Source organism: Hyperoodon ampullatus (genome assembly GCF_949752795.1).
Source record: "Hyperoodon ampullatus genome assembly, chromosome: 5".
NCBI classification, from domain to species: Eukaryota; Metazoa; Chordata; class Mammalia; order Artiodactyla; family Ziphiidae; genus Hyperoodon; species Hyperoodon ampullatus.
In genome coordinates, this window is record NC_136918.1 from 138,338,712 (window position 1) to 138,351,848 (window position 13,137).

At 37.1% G+C, this 13,137-nt stretch overlaps 1 protein-coding gene across 1 annotated transcript in view; it reads left to right on the forward strand.

The window, feature by feature from the left end:
• The window catches only part of TTC3 (tetratricopeptide repeat domain 3), a gene marked incomplete at its 5' end in the record, with an annotated part of 140,575 nt that overhangs the window by 39,692 nt on the left and 87,746 nt on the right, over positions 1–13,137 (forward strand). The window contains 6 exons of the mRNA XM_079704134.1: positions 3,347–3,509; positions 4,461–4,506; positions 5,335–5,455; positions 6,013–6,076; positions 8,253–8,313; positions 11,071–11,155. Of these exons, the coding sequence (XP_079560260.1) occupies positions 3,347–3,509; positions 4,461–4,506; positions 5,335–5,455; positions 6,013–6,076; positions 8,253–8,313; positions 11,071–11,155 (540 nt within the window). The remainder of the gene's footprint in view (positions 1–3,346; positions 3,510–4,460; positions 4,507–5,334; positions 5,456–6,012; positions 6,077–8,252; positions 8,314–11,070; positions 11,156–13,137) is intronic.

Here is a 13,137-nt window from a genome sequence, read left to right on the forward strand (position 1 = left end):
ACAGTATAGTCAACAGACATTTGTTGACATTTCCAAGTGCATTATCTTTTGATGTTATACAGGATACAAACCAGTAGCCTCACAAATGTCCTCAAGAACTTTTTAATATTGAGGACTATATTAGAATTCTTTTGTTTGGGAGTGACAAAATCTAACTTATAAGTAGAAGAGCGAATTTATTGGTTCATGTAATTGAAAAGTCTAGGGGGTCAGCTTCAGGCATGGTCAGATCCAGATCTGTACACATTTTTCTTTCTGTTTCTCACTGGTGCTTCCCTGTTAGCATCATTTTTAATCTTTTTTCTCTTTTTGCTCTGATTCATTTTACCTAGATTCTATTGCTCTGTCCTCACGTTGACTGGTCTTTTTCTTCTGCTATGTCTAATCTGCCTTTATTTCCATCTAATTTATTTTTCATCTAAATGCTATAGCAGTCACCTCTAGAATTTCAGTTTGAGTATTTCTTATATATTTCATGTGCTTTCTTAATATGTTCAGTTTTTCCCTTAGCTTCTCGAACATATGAAATATATTTATAACTGTTTTAATGTCCTTGTCTACTAATTCTATCATCTGTGTCATTTCTGGATTGTTTTCAATTGATTGATTTTTTTTCTCTTCATTATAGATCACATTTTCCATCTTTTCATACCTAGTAGTTTTTGATTGGATGCCAGAGATTGTGAATTTTACCTTGTTTGGTACTAATATTTTTGTATTTCTGTAAATACTTTGGAGTTTTGTTTGGGGATGCATTAAAGTTACTTGGAAACAGATTCTTTGGAGTGTTGTTTTAAGCTTTGTTGGGTGATATCATAGTGGTATTTGGTCTAGGGCTAATTTTTTCTGCACAACTGAGGCAAAACTCTTTTGAGTACTCTACTTAGTACTCCATGAATTACGATGTTTTCCGCATTGGTCAGTGGGAACAGGAATTATTCCTTGCCCTGTGTCAGTGCTGACTACTGTTCCCTTTTAGTCTTTCAAGTGGTTCTTTCCCTGGCTTGGGTAATTGCCCCGCATGCATGTACTGATTGATACTCAGCTGAAGACTCAAGGGAGACCCTCTGAAGATCTCTGGAGTTCTCTGTCCAGCTCTCTCCTCTCTGGTCCTCTGCCCTGTGAACTTGAGCTGCCTTGGCTTCCCTGGACTCCTGGCTCTGTCTTCACTGAGACTGTGGTCTCTCCCTGGGTTCCTTCTCCCTGTGCTATGGCTTAGAATCTCTCCTTAAGTAAGCTGGAGCAACCATAGGGCTTTCTGTGTTTCTCTTCTCTCAGGGATCACTCTCATTCGTTGCCTGATATCCAGTGTCTTGCAAACCTTCGTTTCATGTATTTTGTCCTCATTTGTTTTAAGCAAGAAGGAATATCCAATCCCTGTTACTCCGTCTTGACCACAAGTGGTAATTAGAGCATAGGCTCTCTTGGCTTCATTTTGTAAAAGTGATATCCTAATAACTGATATCCTAGTAACTGTTTATTCTAGTGGAGAGAGAGCCTCTGTTAGTGTTTATGTTGTATGACTGTTGAGTGCCTCAGACTGATCCTGGTTGAGCCATGTGCCCACCTGTGGATCAATTACTGTGACCTGGGAAGTGGTGCATTTGGATTGACCAGTCTCCTGGGTCACAGCTATGCTTCTACCCTGCCAGCCATTGTTGAGCCGGGGGCACTAGTGGGGGCATTACTGTGTGGAGTAGGGACATAATGGCACACAGAGGAGGGGATGCTGGTCAGATGAACTGTATATGTGATAGAGAATGAGATAATGTCAGAGAAGAGCAAAACTTTCTGTGTAATTGGGTTCAAGAAACTTTCTGAGATACCTTTAATTTAAGCTTCATTCAGACACCTTCAGCAGAGAGATCTGAATAAACTCCTTTCTCAACTGATAGAAGTTACGCTGGGTTTTACAGAGTTTAGGGAAAAGGACCCAGTAAAAGATGAGAAAGGTGAGTGGAAAAGAGAAAGAAATGAAGCGTTTTCTACACATTTAGCAGGTAAGGTTTATAATCTCTCATAACTTCCTATGCTGTGATTTTTTTTTTAATGCGGTTATTTAAACTTTGAAGTTGATATATGCTTAGTGGATAGAATTTTGGTCTTGTAGCGTATCTGTGAGAACTCTTTATCTTATGCCTTTGGAGGAAAAGCAGCGTTTAACCAAATGCAATCTGAATTGGGATCTTTGATCTGAGCCTAAAGAGCCTGGCTAAGAAATGCCCTGGAACAGATTGGGTTGGTGCACCAGAGTAGGATTATATATGCTCTGAACCTGCATAAACAGAGGTCCTTTGGTTGTTTCTGGCTTCTTTTAGTGAAAGTCGCATCTTTCTTAAAAGGATCACATTTCTGATTTCATATTTTCTCGTAAATCAGAATGTTCTTTGTAAAATGTGTAGTAAAGAGGAAAGAGCTCTGGACCTGGAGTCCTAAGATACAAGTTCTTTGGTTTGTCTCTAAATAAATGTGGCATTAGGCCAGTTTCTAGCCTCTCTCACTTGTAAATCACTTGTTAAATGGTGATACTGTGCCTAAAATGGGAGTTTGGTTTGGGAGTAGCTACAAGAGGGGTTGGCTGAGTTAGCCCCAGGTTTGGTAATATTAGCTTTCTAGATTAAAATGTTCATGCTTGATATAGAAGATTTCCCAAAATGCATAAATGGGACCAGCCAGGACTGTGGTTCTGTAGCAATAAAACAAACAACCTGATCATTGGAATTAAGGGTAAATCAGTGGTTTTTGGATCTTTTCTTAAAGCCAAGAGCTCTATACTTAGAGGTAAAATAATTAAAAGCTGATTAAGAAAGATGGAATTAATAGATGCACCCCTTATCTGTGCCCGAGCTCTTCAGCAGGGTTGGAAAACTACTGCACAGGCTGATTGTTCCTCCCAGCTCTAAAACTCTTTTGACTTCAGAAGTGTAGGGAGTGTAATGACTTAGAGACTATTACTGCCTAAAAGTATTTTGAAAAAAATTAAGTTATTTATAATGCATCATTTTTATACTTAATTTGGCATAAAAATAATGTATTTCTTTCTTATGTACAATAAAGGTTGAATTATTTTCTTTGTGGGGGTACAAAAATCTCTTAAGCAGAAACACTGATCTCTAGTCAGCTGTTAAAAATTATTATGAATACTATTTGTAGCTTTTCATTTAACTCATTTAGGTGACTTTATTTCCTGAGAGGTGTTAACATTTTTATTTTTTTTTATTGATAGGATCCTAATGTAACATTTTAAGTAACTAATCATTTTTCAAGCAAAGTATTTTTTCCTTATCTATTTTCTTGAACTTAAGCATATTTTTGAGAAAAAATTGAATTTATCTTTTTGGAACAGGGTCATTATCGTTATTGTGCTGCTCTTTCTATGCTGGGGGAATATGACTGGGCCCTGCAAGCAAACATAAAAGCTCAAAAACTCTGTAAAAATGACCCTGAGGGAATCAAGGATCTAATTCAGCAGCATGTAAAGTTACAAAAACAAATAGAAGACCTGCAAGGTATTTCACCTAAGATTCTTTTGGTTACAGTCGAATTCCCTTTAAAACTTTTGAAGGTGGGTTTCTTGGATTAATGGAGGACCATAAATCAATTCTCAGATGATTTGTGCTTCCTTTATGTTATTTCCGTTAACTCAGTTAAGTTTTTCATTTCTATTCATGTAGAATTTTGTTAGTATTGTATTCCAATAGGTAATAATAAATGATTTGTACTTTTTATTTGAAACAGCAACAAATTATTATTTATTCTTCTGTAGAAAAATATACTTTCTTGAAATTTTGAATGAAGTAAAGCCTTTTGAAACAAAGTTTAAGATTTTTTTCTCCATTATTAAACTTATTTCCTAAAGAAAAGGCCCTTCAATAGAGTTGTTTGATGTTTTTGCACCAAGTTTGTGGCTAATTCTGTAGCATGCTGAATGTATGTATATACATAGGTACATCATAAATTAGTGTGCAGGCTAGGAATTCCAGATTTTCATTTTACCCTTGTTTTCTCTCCTAAGTCGTTTTGCTTTCCCAGTACCTGAATGCTTTCACTCTATGCTTTCAGCATATAGATCTTTCCTGTTATTTCTTCTTTGGGTAGTTAGTGTCTTATGAAGCTGAGCTGAGCAGTCCTATTTCACTAGCAGATGTTGTCATCCAACAGAACATGATTATAAGATTGTGAGCTCCTTGAAGACAGGTACTGTCTCTGATTGAGATTTATATATTGCTGCATCTAGTCAGTGATCACATATAATGAGATGTCAAATAAGGTTTGTGTAACATTTTGTAGACATCATTCTAAAACTAAAAACATCTAGAAGTGTAAAATTGTTTAGGTTTATTTTTCAGTTCCCTAAATTTGATATTCTTACTGTCAGCTTAAAAGAAGTGTGAAAATCTTTTAAAGTATGTGTTGCCAGTCCACTGATTACTATGTGTGTGTGTGATGCATTTTTGTAGGTCGAACACCAACTAGGAATCCAATTAAAGCCTTCTATGAAAGCAGGTGAGTTAATATCAGATCAGTAGCTGTTACTTGGAATGGTTTTGCTCTGTGAGTTTAAGAATTGCTGTTTGATGCTTTAGTAGATAATAGCAACCACAATAAAGTTAGAGATGGAAGGATGAGAAGAGGTTTTTAAAGTGTTTGTAAAATCAGGCGACCTGTGATTTGCCTGATTGGTTTTGCTTACTGTTTGGCTGAACTCTTTGCATATGTATATATCGGAGATCCATAGCCTAAGCCTATGGGAGAAGAGGCGTGAAATGTTAATTGGATGTTACTGCGCTTGAATGGCACCAGTTTAGCCACGAGGTTCCTGGCAGCAGAGAGCGGGGCTCAGTCTGTGCCTTCTCTCCCTCACCTCTGTCCTGGAAACATCTGCTTCCAGCCTCCTGATAACCTTTCAAAGGCTAAGACACTTCTGTTAGAGACAGGCAGCAGATAGACTTGAGTGTGCTCATAAGAAAACAAATAGCAGCCAGGATTCTACGTTTTTCACTTGGCAGTTAAAATAGATTAAGCTTTTCCCACATGATTAAATGCCTAAGATATTGAAGCTGTTAAATTTATAACAGGGAGACTTAACTTATTTTAAAATTAGAAACCAGAATACATTTCTTGAACTGTTCTTAATCTGTTTGGAGTTTTTAATACCAAATTTAAAGTAATATTTATGTATGATACCCAATCTCACAGGTAGAGATTCTTTTTGAAACAATATTACCTTGCTTTCAAGGTAAAAAGGCTATACTTGCTGAAACCTCTTTGTTTAAAGGATAATTTTTTAAAAATAATTTTTAAAAAATGATTATTGCTTTTATTACCACTCAGGGCCTACATACCTAATTTATCAGCACCTGCATTTAGTACTTCACTTAACTTTGTGGAGACGGAAAAAAATTCCAGAAAAACTAACCACGAAATGGCAAACGGTGGTAATCAGAATCCAAAGGTAAGCTCAGTTAAAAACTAAAATTAGAATTATTTCAAGTATAGGTAGTCTTATATTTTTACAATAATATTTTTGTGATAATCGAAACCAATACGCACCTCTAAGCCTATAGCCTGGCTCTGTGATCAGTGTCCCAGATGACCTGTATCTGAGTTTTCCTGAACTGTAGTGTACTCAAAGCTCAGCAGGTATCACCAAGTTCACATTTATATTTCTTTCCAGGGTTTGAGGGGAAAAAAGGGAATTGGTGTTTTCGGGTTAGATATGTAGTACGCATTGAAGGGAACTTTCCCAACCCGCTGTAAAGTCCTTCTGTTGTTAATAATGAAAGTCTCAAAGAAGCTGTATTCAGTTAGGGAGAGGAAAATAAGGAAAGATGTGATAGTATTAATTCAGTATTTATTGTTCGGTAGTTATCAGTTTGTTTATTCATTTGGTAAAGCTGAGTATTTTAGGCACTTGGATAAATGCTTTGCTACTCAGTTTTATTATTTAGCTATTGAATTTTTCATGGCTGTATTTTTTTGGAAGTGTCACTAATTTTATTTTCATGGTAGGTGGCAGATGAAGCTTTGAAGGTAGATGATTGTGACTGTCATCCTGAATTTCTGCCACCATCAAGTGAGTCTTTTTCCCATATGTAAATTGTTGCTGAATTAGCGTAGTGTTGCCTCAACTTGCATGCTCTAAAATTCTCACAAGCCTCACTTATATTTGCTATTATTCTCCTTTTACTTTACAATGCTTCTGTGTCGAGAAAACATTGAATGTTTATTTGAAATCAATGCTCAGTCTTTTCATATTGTTTAATAAATTTAATTTTGGAAAACCAAATAAAGGAATGGAGAAGAAAAATGGCGCTCTTCTTGGTCTGCTACCTAATTTCCACTAGGCCAGTGTTTCTCAACTTTTATTTCATTATCTACCCCCTGCTCCCAGAGCCTTTTTAGACACTTTTTTCCCCTAATTACCCTCCCCTTGTGAAACTTTAATATCGCAGATACTGTTTTTCTGTTTATGTACTGTATGTACATGTGTGCTTTATATATAAAAATGGATTTTTTTCATCTTCCAATAACCAGTTACGACTTTCTTGTGGGTGATGTCACCCCTGTTGAGAATGGATGCATTAGCCTAATACTAGTTTATTTAAATTGTATGAGCTTAGTGCATATGTTTATTTATGCATCTAGAAAATATGCAGACACACAGCCAGACCTTGTCTACTTGGCATCTTTGGGAAATGAAGGGTTCCAGAGAAGTGGATATTCATGCCTCGTTTATTTCTCAGTCTCCGTTTATACTCCCAGCTTTTGAGAGAAATCATTCTAAGTGGGTTATTCTTCTCTGCCTTTTAAAACAGTTTGAGAGAATCCAGCAACTCAAAGTTGTTGTTACGCACAGGTTACTTATCTCAAGCTTTCATGTGCTCCTTTCAGAGTTATTGTGGTGAGATTGTTGACCTTCTAGTTAGTGATCCTGTTGCTCTCTTTTCCTTCCACTTGTTTTTTGGTTCATTTGTTTATTTTTTTCAGTGTTTTTACTTCTGGCAGCCATTTCTGTCTTTTACTTCCTGCAGCTCTATCTCCTCTTAGGCTCCAGTGCTGCGTATCCAGCCACTTAACTACTGGTTAGCACTTCAGCACAGTTACAAAGAGGGGGAAGCGCAGGTGTTTGTCTTACCTGATGTGACTTTATAGCACGTGAAAAATCTTTGAGAATGAAACTGGTTTTTTGAAAACAGCTTTTAATTTATTTGTATTTCTTAGACCATTATTATCAGATAGCACATTTAAATAATTTAAATACCATCCATGCTTCTGCATCTATATTCAGTCAGAGAAATTGAGGTCCCAGGGTTAGATTAAATAGTTTTGCCCTAGGTCACACAGTAGAAATCAAACTAGAACTCTTCTTTCTTTCTAGAAGCCTCTTTTGTTTTCTGAGGCCATCAGAGCTCAGGCTCTCATCCCCTCCCTAATACATTGGCTCTGACTTGCCTCTGCCATCTCTCCCAAAGCTTCCATCGGAGACACCCAGTCCCTGTTGCTGTGCTCTCTTCTACACAACTTTGCACGTGTGACCCCCCTGCCCCAAAGTGCACAGTGGCTCTCTCCTCCTTTCAGTGGGATAAAGACTGAGCTCGCAGAGCTGGGGAGTCAGAAGCCCTGGGCCTGGAAACACTCATACCAACCTGCCTGGCTTGCAGCCCCTTTCAACCTGTCCTTACTTAACTCGCCCAGTCACACAGGTTTACTTAGTGTTTCTTAAAATAAAACTTCATTTGGCCCATTCTTTGCAAATCCTACTTGTTCCTTAAAACTAAATACAAATGCTGCATCCCCACTAAGGTGTTTCCCAGCCACTCCAGCTTAAGTGATTTTTCCCTTCTAGGAGTTATAAGAGCAGTTACTATGGAATTAATATTTCAGTAACAATGCATCTTCTTTTCTTCTTAATGGGGATTGTTACTTAATTGGTGAAGTGACTGTCTTTTCTTCCCATCTGATTGTAAACTACCTGAGAACAGGAACTACAGCCTGTATCTCTTCTATATCTACTATAGGACTAAATGATGATCATTATTATAATTTATCTTTATAATAATTTTATAGCATACATAGAGAAACATCAGTTAGCTTCTTTTTTTTTGGCTTACCTGTTTATAGTTAGACTCACATGCAGTGTTGCCTCCTTTGCTTTCTTATTCCAATTTACATTTTTTAAAAATGTTTTACTTTCAAGCTTGTAGATTCTTATGTACAGATTTCAGGAACAAATACTTTTGTATTCACAGGTCAGCCTCCAAAATATAAAGGAAAACAAAAATCCCGAAACAATGAATTGGAGAAGTTCAGGTATGTTTTTTAATGTAAGGGTTTTTTTTGTTTGTTTGCTTTGTTTCGTTTCTGTAATGACCTCCTCCCAAGAAAAAAGAAAAAAGAAAATTAAATCTCTTTCTAGTAGTAGCTACCTTTACATATGTGTACTATGATAAGTACTAAAAATCCCTTTCAAATAGCACGGCATGTCTTTATTAAGAGAGGGTCATTTTTGACTAAAGGAGTATTAATCCTGGATGTTAATACTGATTTCTGAAAATCATATAATACGAGATATATCAGTATTAATTTTTTAAAATTCCAAAATACAGGCTCATAACAGGAAAAATGATTCAGATAAGTATAAAGTGAAAACTTAGTCTCCTTCCCTGTTTGCTTTATTTCCCCTTCTCTAGTGCCTTGCTTTAGAAACTTGCTGTTAGCAATTTCTTGGCCATCTGGGAACTTAACTTTGCATACACTGGCATGGCTATCTGTATATTCATAGGCAAGGATTTACTAATGAACCGACCACTTACAAAAAAATTCGTTCTACCAAACATCCCCCCCAAATTAGCAGTAGGAATTCTTGTCACCAATCTTTAGAGTTAATCCCCCATTAGCTACAAAGATATAAATTGATTGCAAAGTGAAATTGTAAATCTTGTAACAGATACAGAAATTCATGAAATCAATGAAAGTGGTGCTGGAGAAACTGCAAAGCCATTTTTGCCACAGTTCCACTAGTTTCCCGTTTTCTCTTCATTTCTTAAGGCTGACTCCTTGATAGGTGCTTAAAGGAGAATGATTTGAATATCAAAGCACTAAGATAAATTAGTAAAGCCCTATTTTTTAAAAATGACCGATTTTTGATGGTGCCTCAAAAGTTAAATACAAAGCAAGGCCATAGTGCCCTTTGTTGTTCTGTTATTTGTTAGAAAAGTCCTGAGTCTTCCTTCTTGCCCCCCTTCCCTCATCATAAAAGGAAGCCAAAACCCAATACATGCTCATTCTTTGAATGCACAGTTATAACTTTAACCTGTTGTGTTAAAGATAAATTTATTTTCCTGATATTTTGTTTCTGTTTTCAAAGTGAATGCTCTTCTTGATTATGTCTACTTCATGAGGTTATTTAACAATTAAATGGGACAACCACATAAAATACTTAGAGCCCCGGAACATGGTAAATGCTCAATACACTTGAACTATCGTTATTGTTAACACTATAGTTTTCATTGTTGTTGGAACTATTCTGGCCTACAGCTTGCTTTTATCTCTTTCAAAATGCCTTGACTACCTTTCCATATCAGACCATGGAGATAGATCTACATCCTTCATTTTCATGGCTGCAGGATATTTCCTAGTATAGATGTATGTGAAGGAGAAATTTCTAGAGTGGAACTGCTATCACAGGGGATGTGTAATTTTAACTTTGATAGATACTGCCAAATTCTCCTCTCAAAAAATGAGCAGTGTTCACACTGCTACTAAGCTATGAGAGAGTGTGGTATAATAAATATATTTATATATTCGGTCTGTGTCCCCAGTTCCTGGCACAGGGCTCCTAGGACCCTTGGAATTTCCCGAGTGATGAGAGAGTCTTTCGTTATTTATAACGAGCCCCTTCCTCTCTACTTGAGTTTATACTAATAAAGTGACCCAAGGCTGGGTCCCTACCTTCAGGATTGAGGCTGGTCACCAGAAAGATAAAGCGTGTGATTGGTTGGAACTTTTCAGCCCCACCCCGGATCTTTGGGGAGGAGAAGGGAGCAAGAAATTGAGTTTAGTCACCAATGTCCAGTAATTAAATCATTGATGCCTGTGTAATGAAACATCAGTAAGAACTTCTAAACATAGGGGCTCAGGGAGCTTCTGGTTGGTGGATACATCGAGATGCTGGGGAGCTGGTGCCCTCTGGGACTGTGTGAAAGCTCTGAGGAACCCCCTTCCCTTACACCTTCCCATGCATCTTTTCCATTCAGCTGCTCCTGACTTACATCCTTTACAATAAACTGGTAATGGTAAGTAAAGCGCTCTCCTGAGTTCTGTGAGTTGTCCTAGGGAATAGTTGAACCCAAGGGGTAGTCACGGGAACCCCTGAATTTGTAATCGGCAGGGCAGAAGTATGGGTAGCCTGGATATCCCATTGTGGCTGAAGTGAGGGCAGTCTTGTGGGACTGAGCCTTTAACCTGTGGGGCATGAGTTCTTAACTCCAGAGTTGGTGTCAGAATTGAATTGTTGGACACTCAGTTGGTGTGGAAAAATGACAGGTATGTGGTGTCAGAAACCCACACATGTGGTGTCAGAAAACACCAACTGGAGTACCTGAATCTTCCTTACCCTCACCAGCATTGGGGTTCAGACTTTCTGGAAAGATTATATCTTATTAACAGATTTTCATGTGAGATGGATCATCTTTGCAGTGTTTTGGGGCACATTTCTTGTTTCATGACTTTGTTGTTATTGATGACTTTAGATTTATAATAACTTTAGGTAATCAGTGTAAATCCACCAATTTCTTTCTTTCCTTTTTTTTTAAAGCTGTTCTTTTTATAACATCTGAATAATCAGTTCATCTGGTCCCCTTTCCCCAGTAAATTTACAGAGATTTTTATTGGATTTAGAAATTAATTTGGAGAGAATTGGCATCTTGGTAATATTTCTACTTAGGAACTTGTGACTCTCCATTTACTAAGTGTTTAAAATGACCTTCAGTAAATATTTTTTTCTTTATATAATAAGCAGGATTGTTTTATTTTAAAATAATTCAAAACAGTGCTTTTCTCTTTTAGTTCTGGTTCACAAGGGAGTTTACCAGTAGATTTGAAAAACATCTTGGAGAAACAGTTTTCTAAATCCTCCAGAGCTGCACACCAGGTAAAGGCAAAGGCTTTTCTAATGGAAAAGCAAACTCTTTGAACATAACATTTTTCATACGAATTAAGTCTCATAACATTTTTCATATGAATTAAGTCTAATCGTGTACATCTCTAAATTTTTTTTAAAAATAATTTTAGTTATGAACATATAATTTAATAGATGATTGCTAAGAAACCAAATCGTCACTAATTTATGTTTTAATTTGGTAAGTGTGTGAACCAGAGATTTAACTAATGGTTAATACTGAATACAAAATTGTTTGTTTCCCATAGATTTAAAAGGAAGAAGCAAGTCTTCCCAAAGTGTTAACTTTTAAGTTAAATATTTTAATAAGGTTTAAATCATTTTAAAAGGTTAAGTACCTGTGGGTTTATTACACCTACTATAGAACCATTAAAGAGCAAACTTTATTCTTTGAATGATTTATCATATAACTTTGTATATAAAATCCTGTAGTATTTGGTAAGTAATGAAAAATGTACATCAAGGGGGAAGAGATGAATAGGCACAGAACAGAGGATTTTTAGGGCTGTGAAAATCCTCTGTATGATAGTATAAATGATAGATACAGTCATTATACATTTGTCCGAACCTGTGGAATGTACAACACGAAGGGTGAACCATAGGGTTCATAGGTAAACTATGGACTTTGGGTGATTATGATGTGTCAGTGTAGGTTAATCCTTGGTTAAAAAAAAAAAGCACGCCCCCCCCACACACACACCCTCACCCCGTGTATGTATATTGGGTTGGCCAAAACGTTCGTTTTTTTTTTTTTTTAATTAATTTATTCTTTTGGCTGCGTTGGGTTTTCGTTGCTGCACGTGGGCTTTCTCTAGTTGCGGCCAGTGAGGGCTGCTCTTTGTTGTGGTGCGCAGGCTTCTCATTGCAGTGGCTTCTGTTTCTAGGGAGCACGGGCTCTAGGTTTGCAGGCTTCAGTAGTTGAGGCTCATGAGCTCAGTAGTTATGGCTCACGGGCTCTAGAGCGCAGGCTCAGTAGTTGTGGTGCATGGACTTAGTTCCGCGGCATGTGGGACCTTCCTGGACCAGGGCTTGAACCCAGGTCCCCTGCATTGGCAGGCGGCTTCTTAGCCATTGCACCACCAGGGAAGTCCCTCATTTGGTTTTTTACGTAAGATGGCTCTAGTAGCACTTAGTTGTCTTTAACTTCATTCGAAACAGCTTTGATTGTATGTGACAGCTGTCATATCAGTGTGCATTTAAAAAAAAACTTTTCAAAATTGGTGAATTTTTGTGTAACCATTTTAATATTGAAGATGGAAGAAAAAAGCCAATATTTTCAGCATACTATGCTTTATTATTTCAAGAAAGGTAAAAACGCAACTGAAATGCAAAAGAGATTTGTGTAGTTTATGGCGAAGGTGCTGTGACTGATTGAACATGTCAAAAGTGGTTTGTGAAGTTTTGTGCTGGACGTTTCTCATTGGACGATGCTCCATGGTTGGGTAGACCAGTTGAAGTTGATAGCGATCAAATTGAGACATTAATTGAGAACAGTCAACGTTATACCACATGGGAGATAGCCGACATACTGAAAATATCCAGATCAAGCGTTGAAATTCATTTGCACCAGCTTGGTTATTTTTGTCTCTTTGATGTTTGGGTTCCACATAAGTTAAGCAAAAAACACCTTCTTGACCATATTTACACGTAGGATTTTCTACTAAAATGTAATGAAAACATTCTGTTTTTAAAACAAATTGTGATTGGCAATGAAATGTGGATGCTGTATAGCAATGTGGAATGGAAGAGATCGTGGGGCAAGTAAAATGAACCACCACCAACCACACCAAAGGCTAGTCTTCCTCCAAAGAAGGTGATGTTCTGCATATGGTGGAATTGGAAGGTAGTCCTCCGTTATGAGCTCCTTCTGGAAAACCAAACGATTAATTCCAACAAGTACTGCTCCCAGTTAGACCAACTGAAGGCAGCACTCGATGAAAAGTGTCCAGAATTAG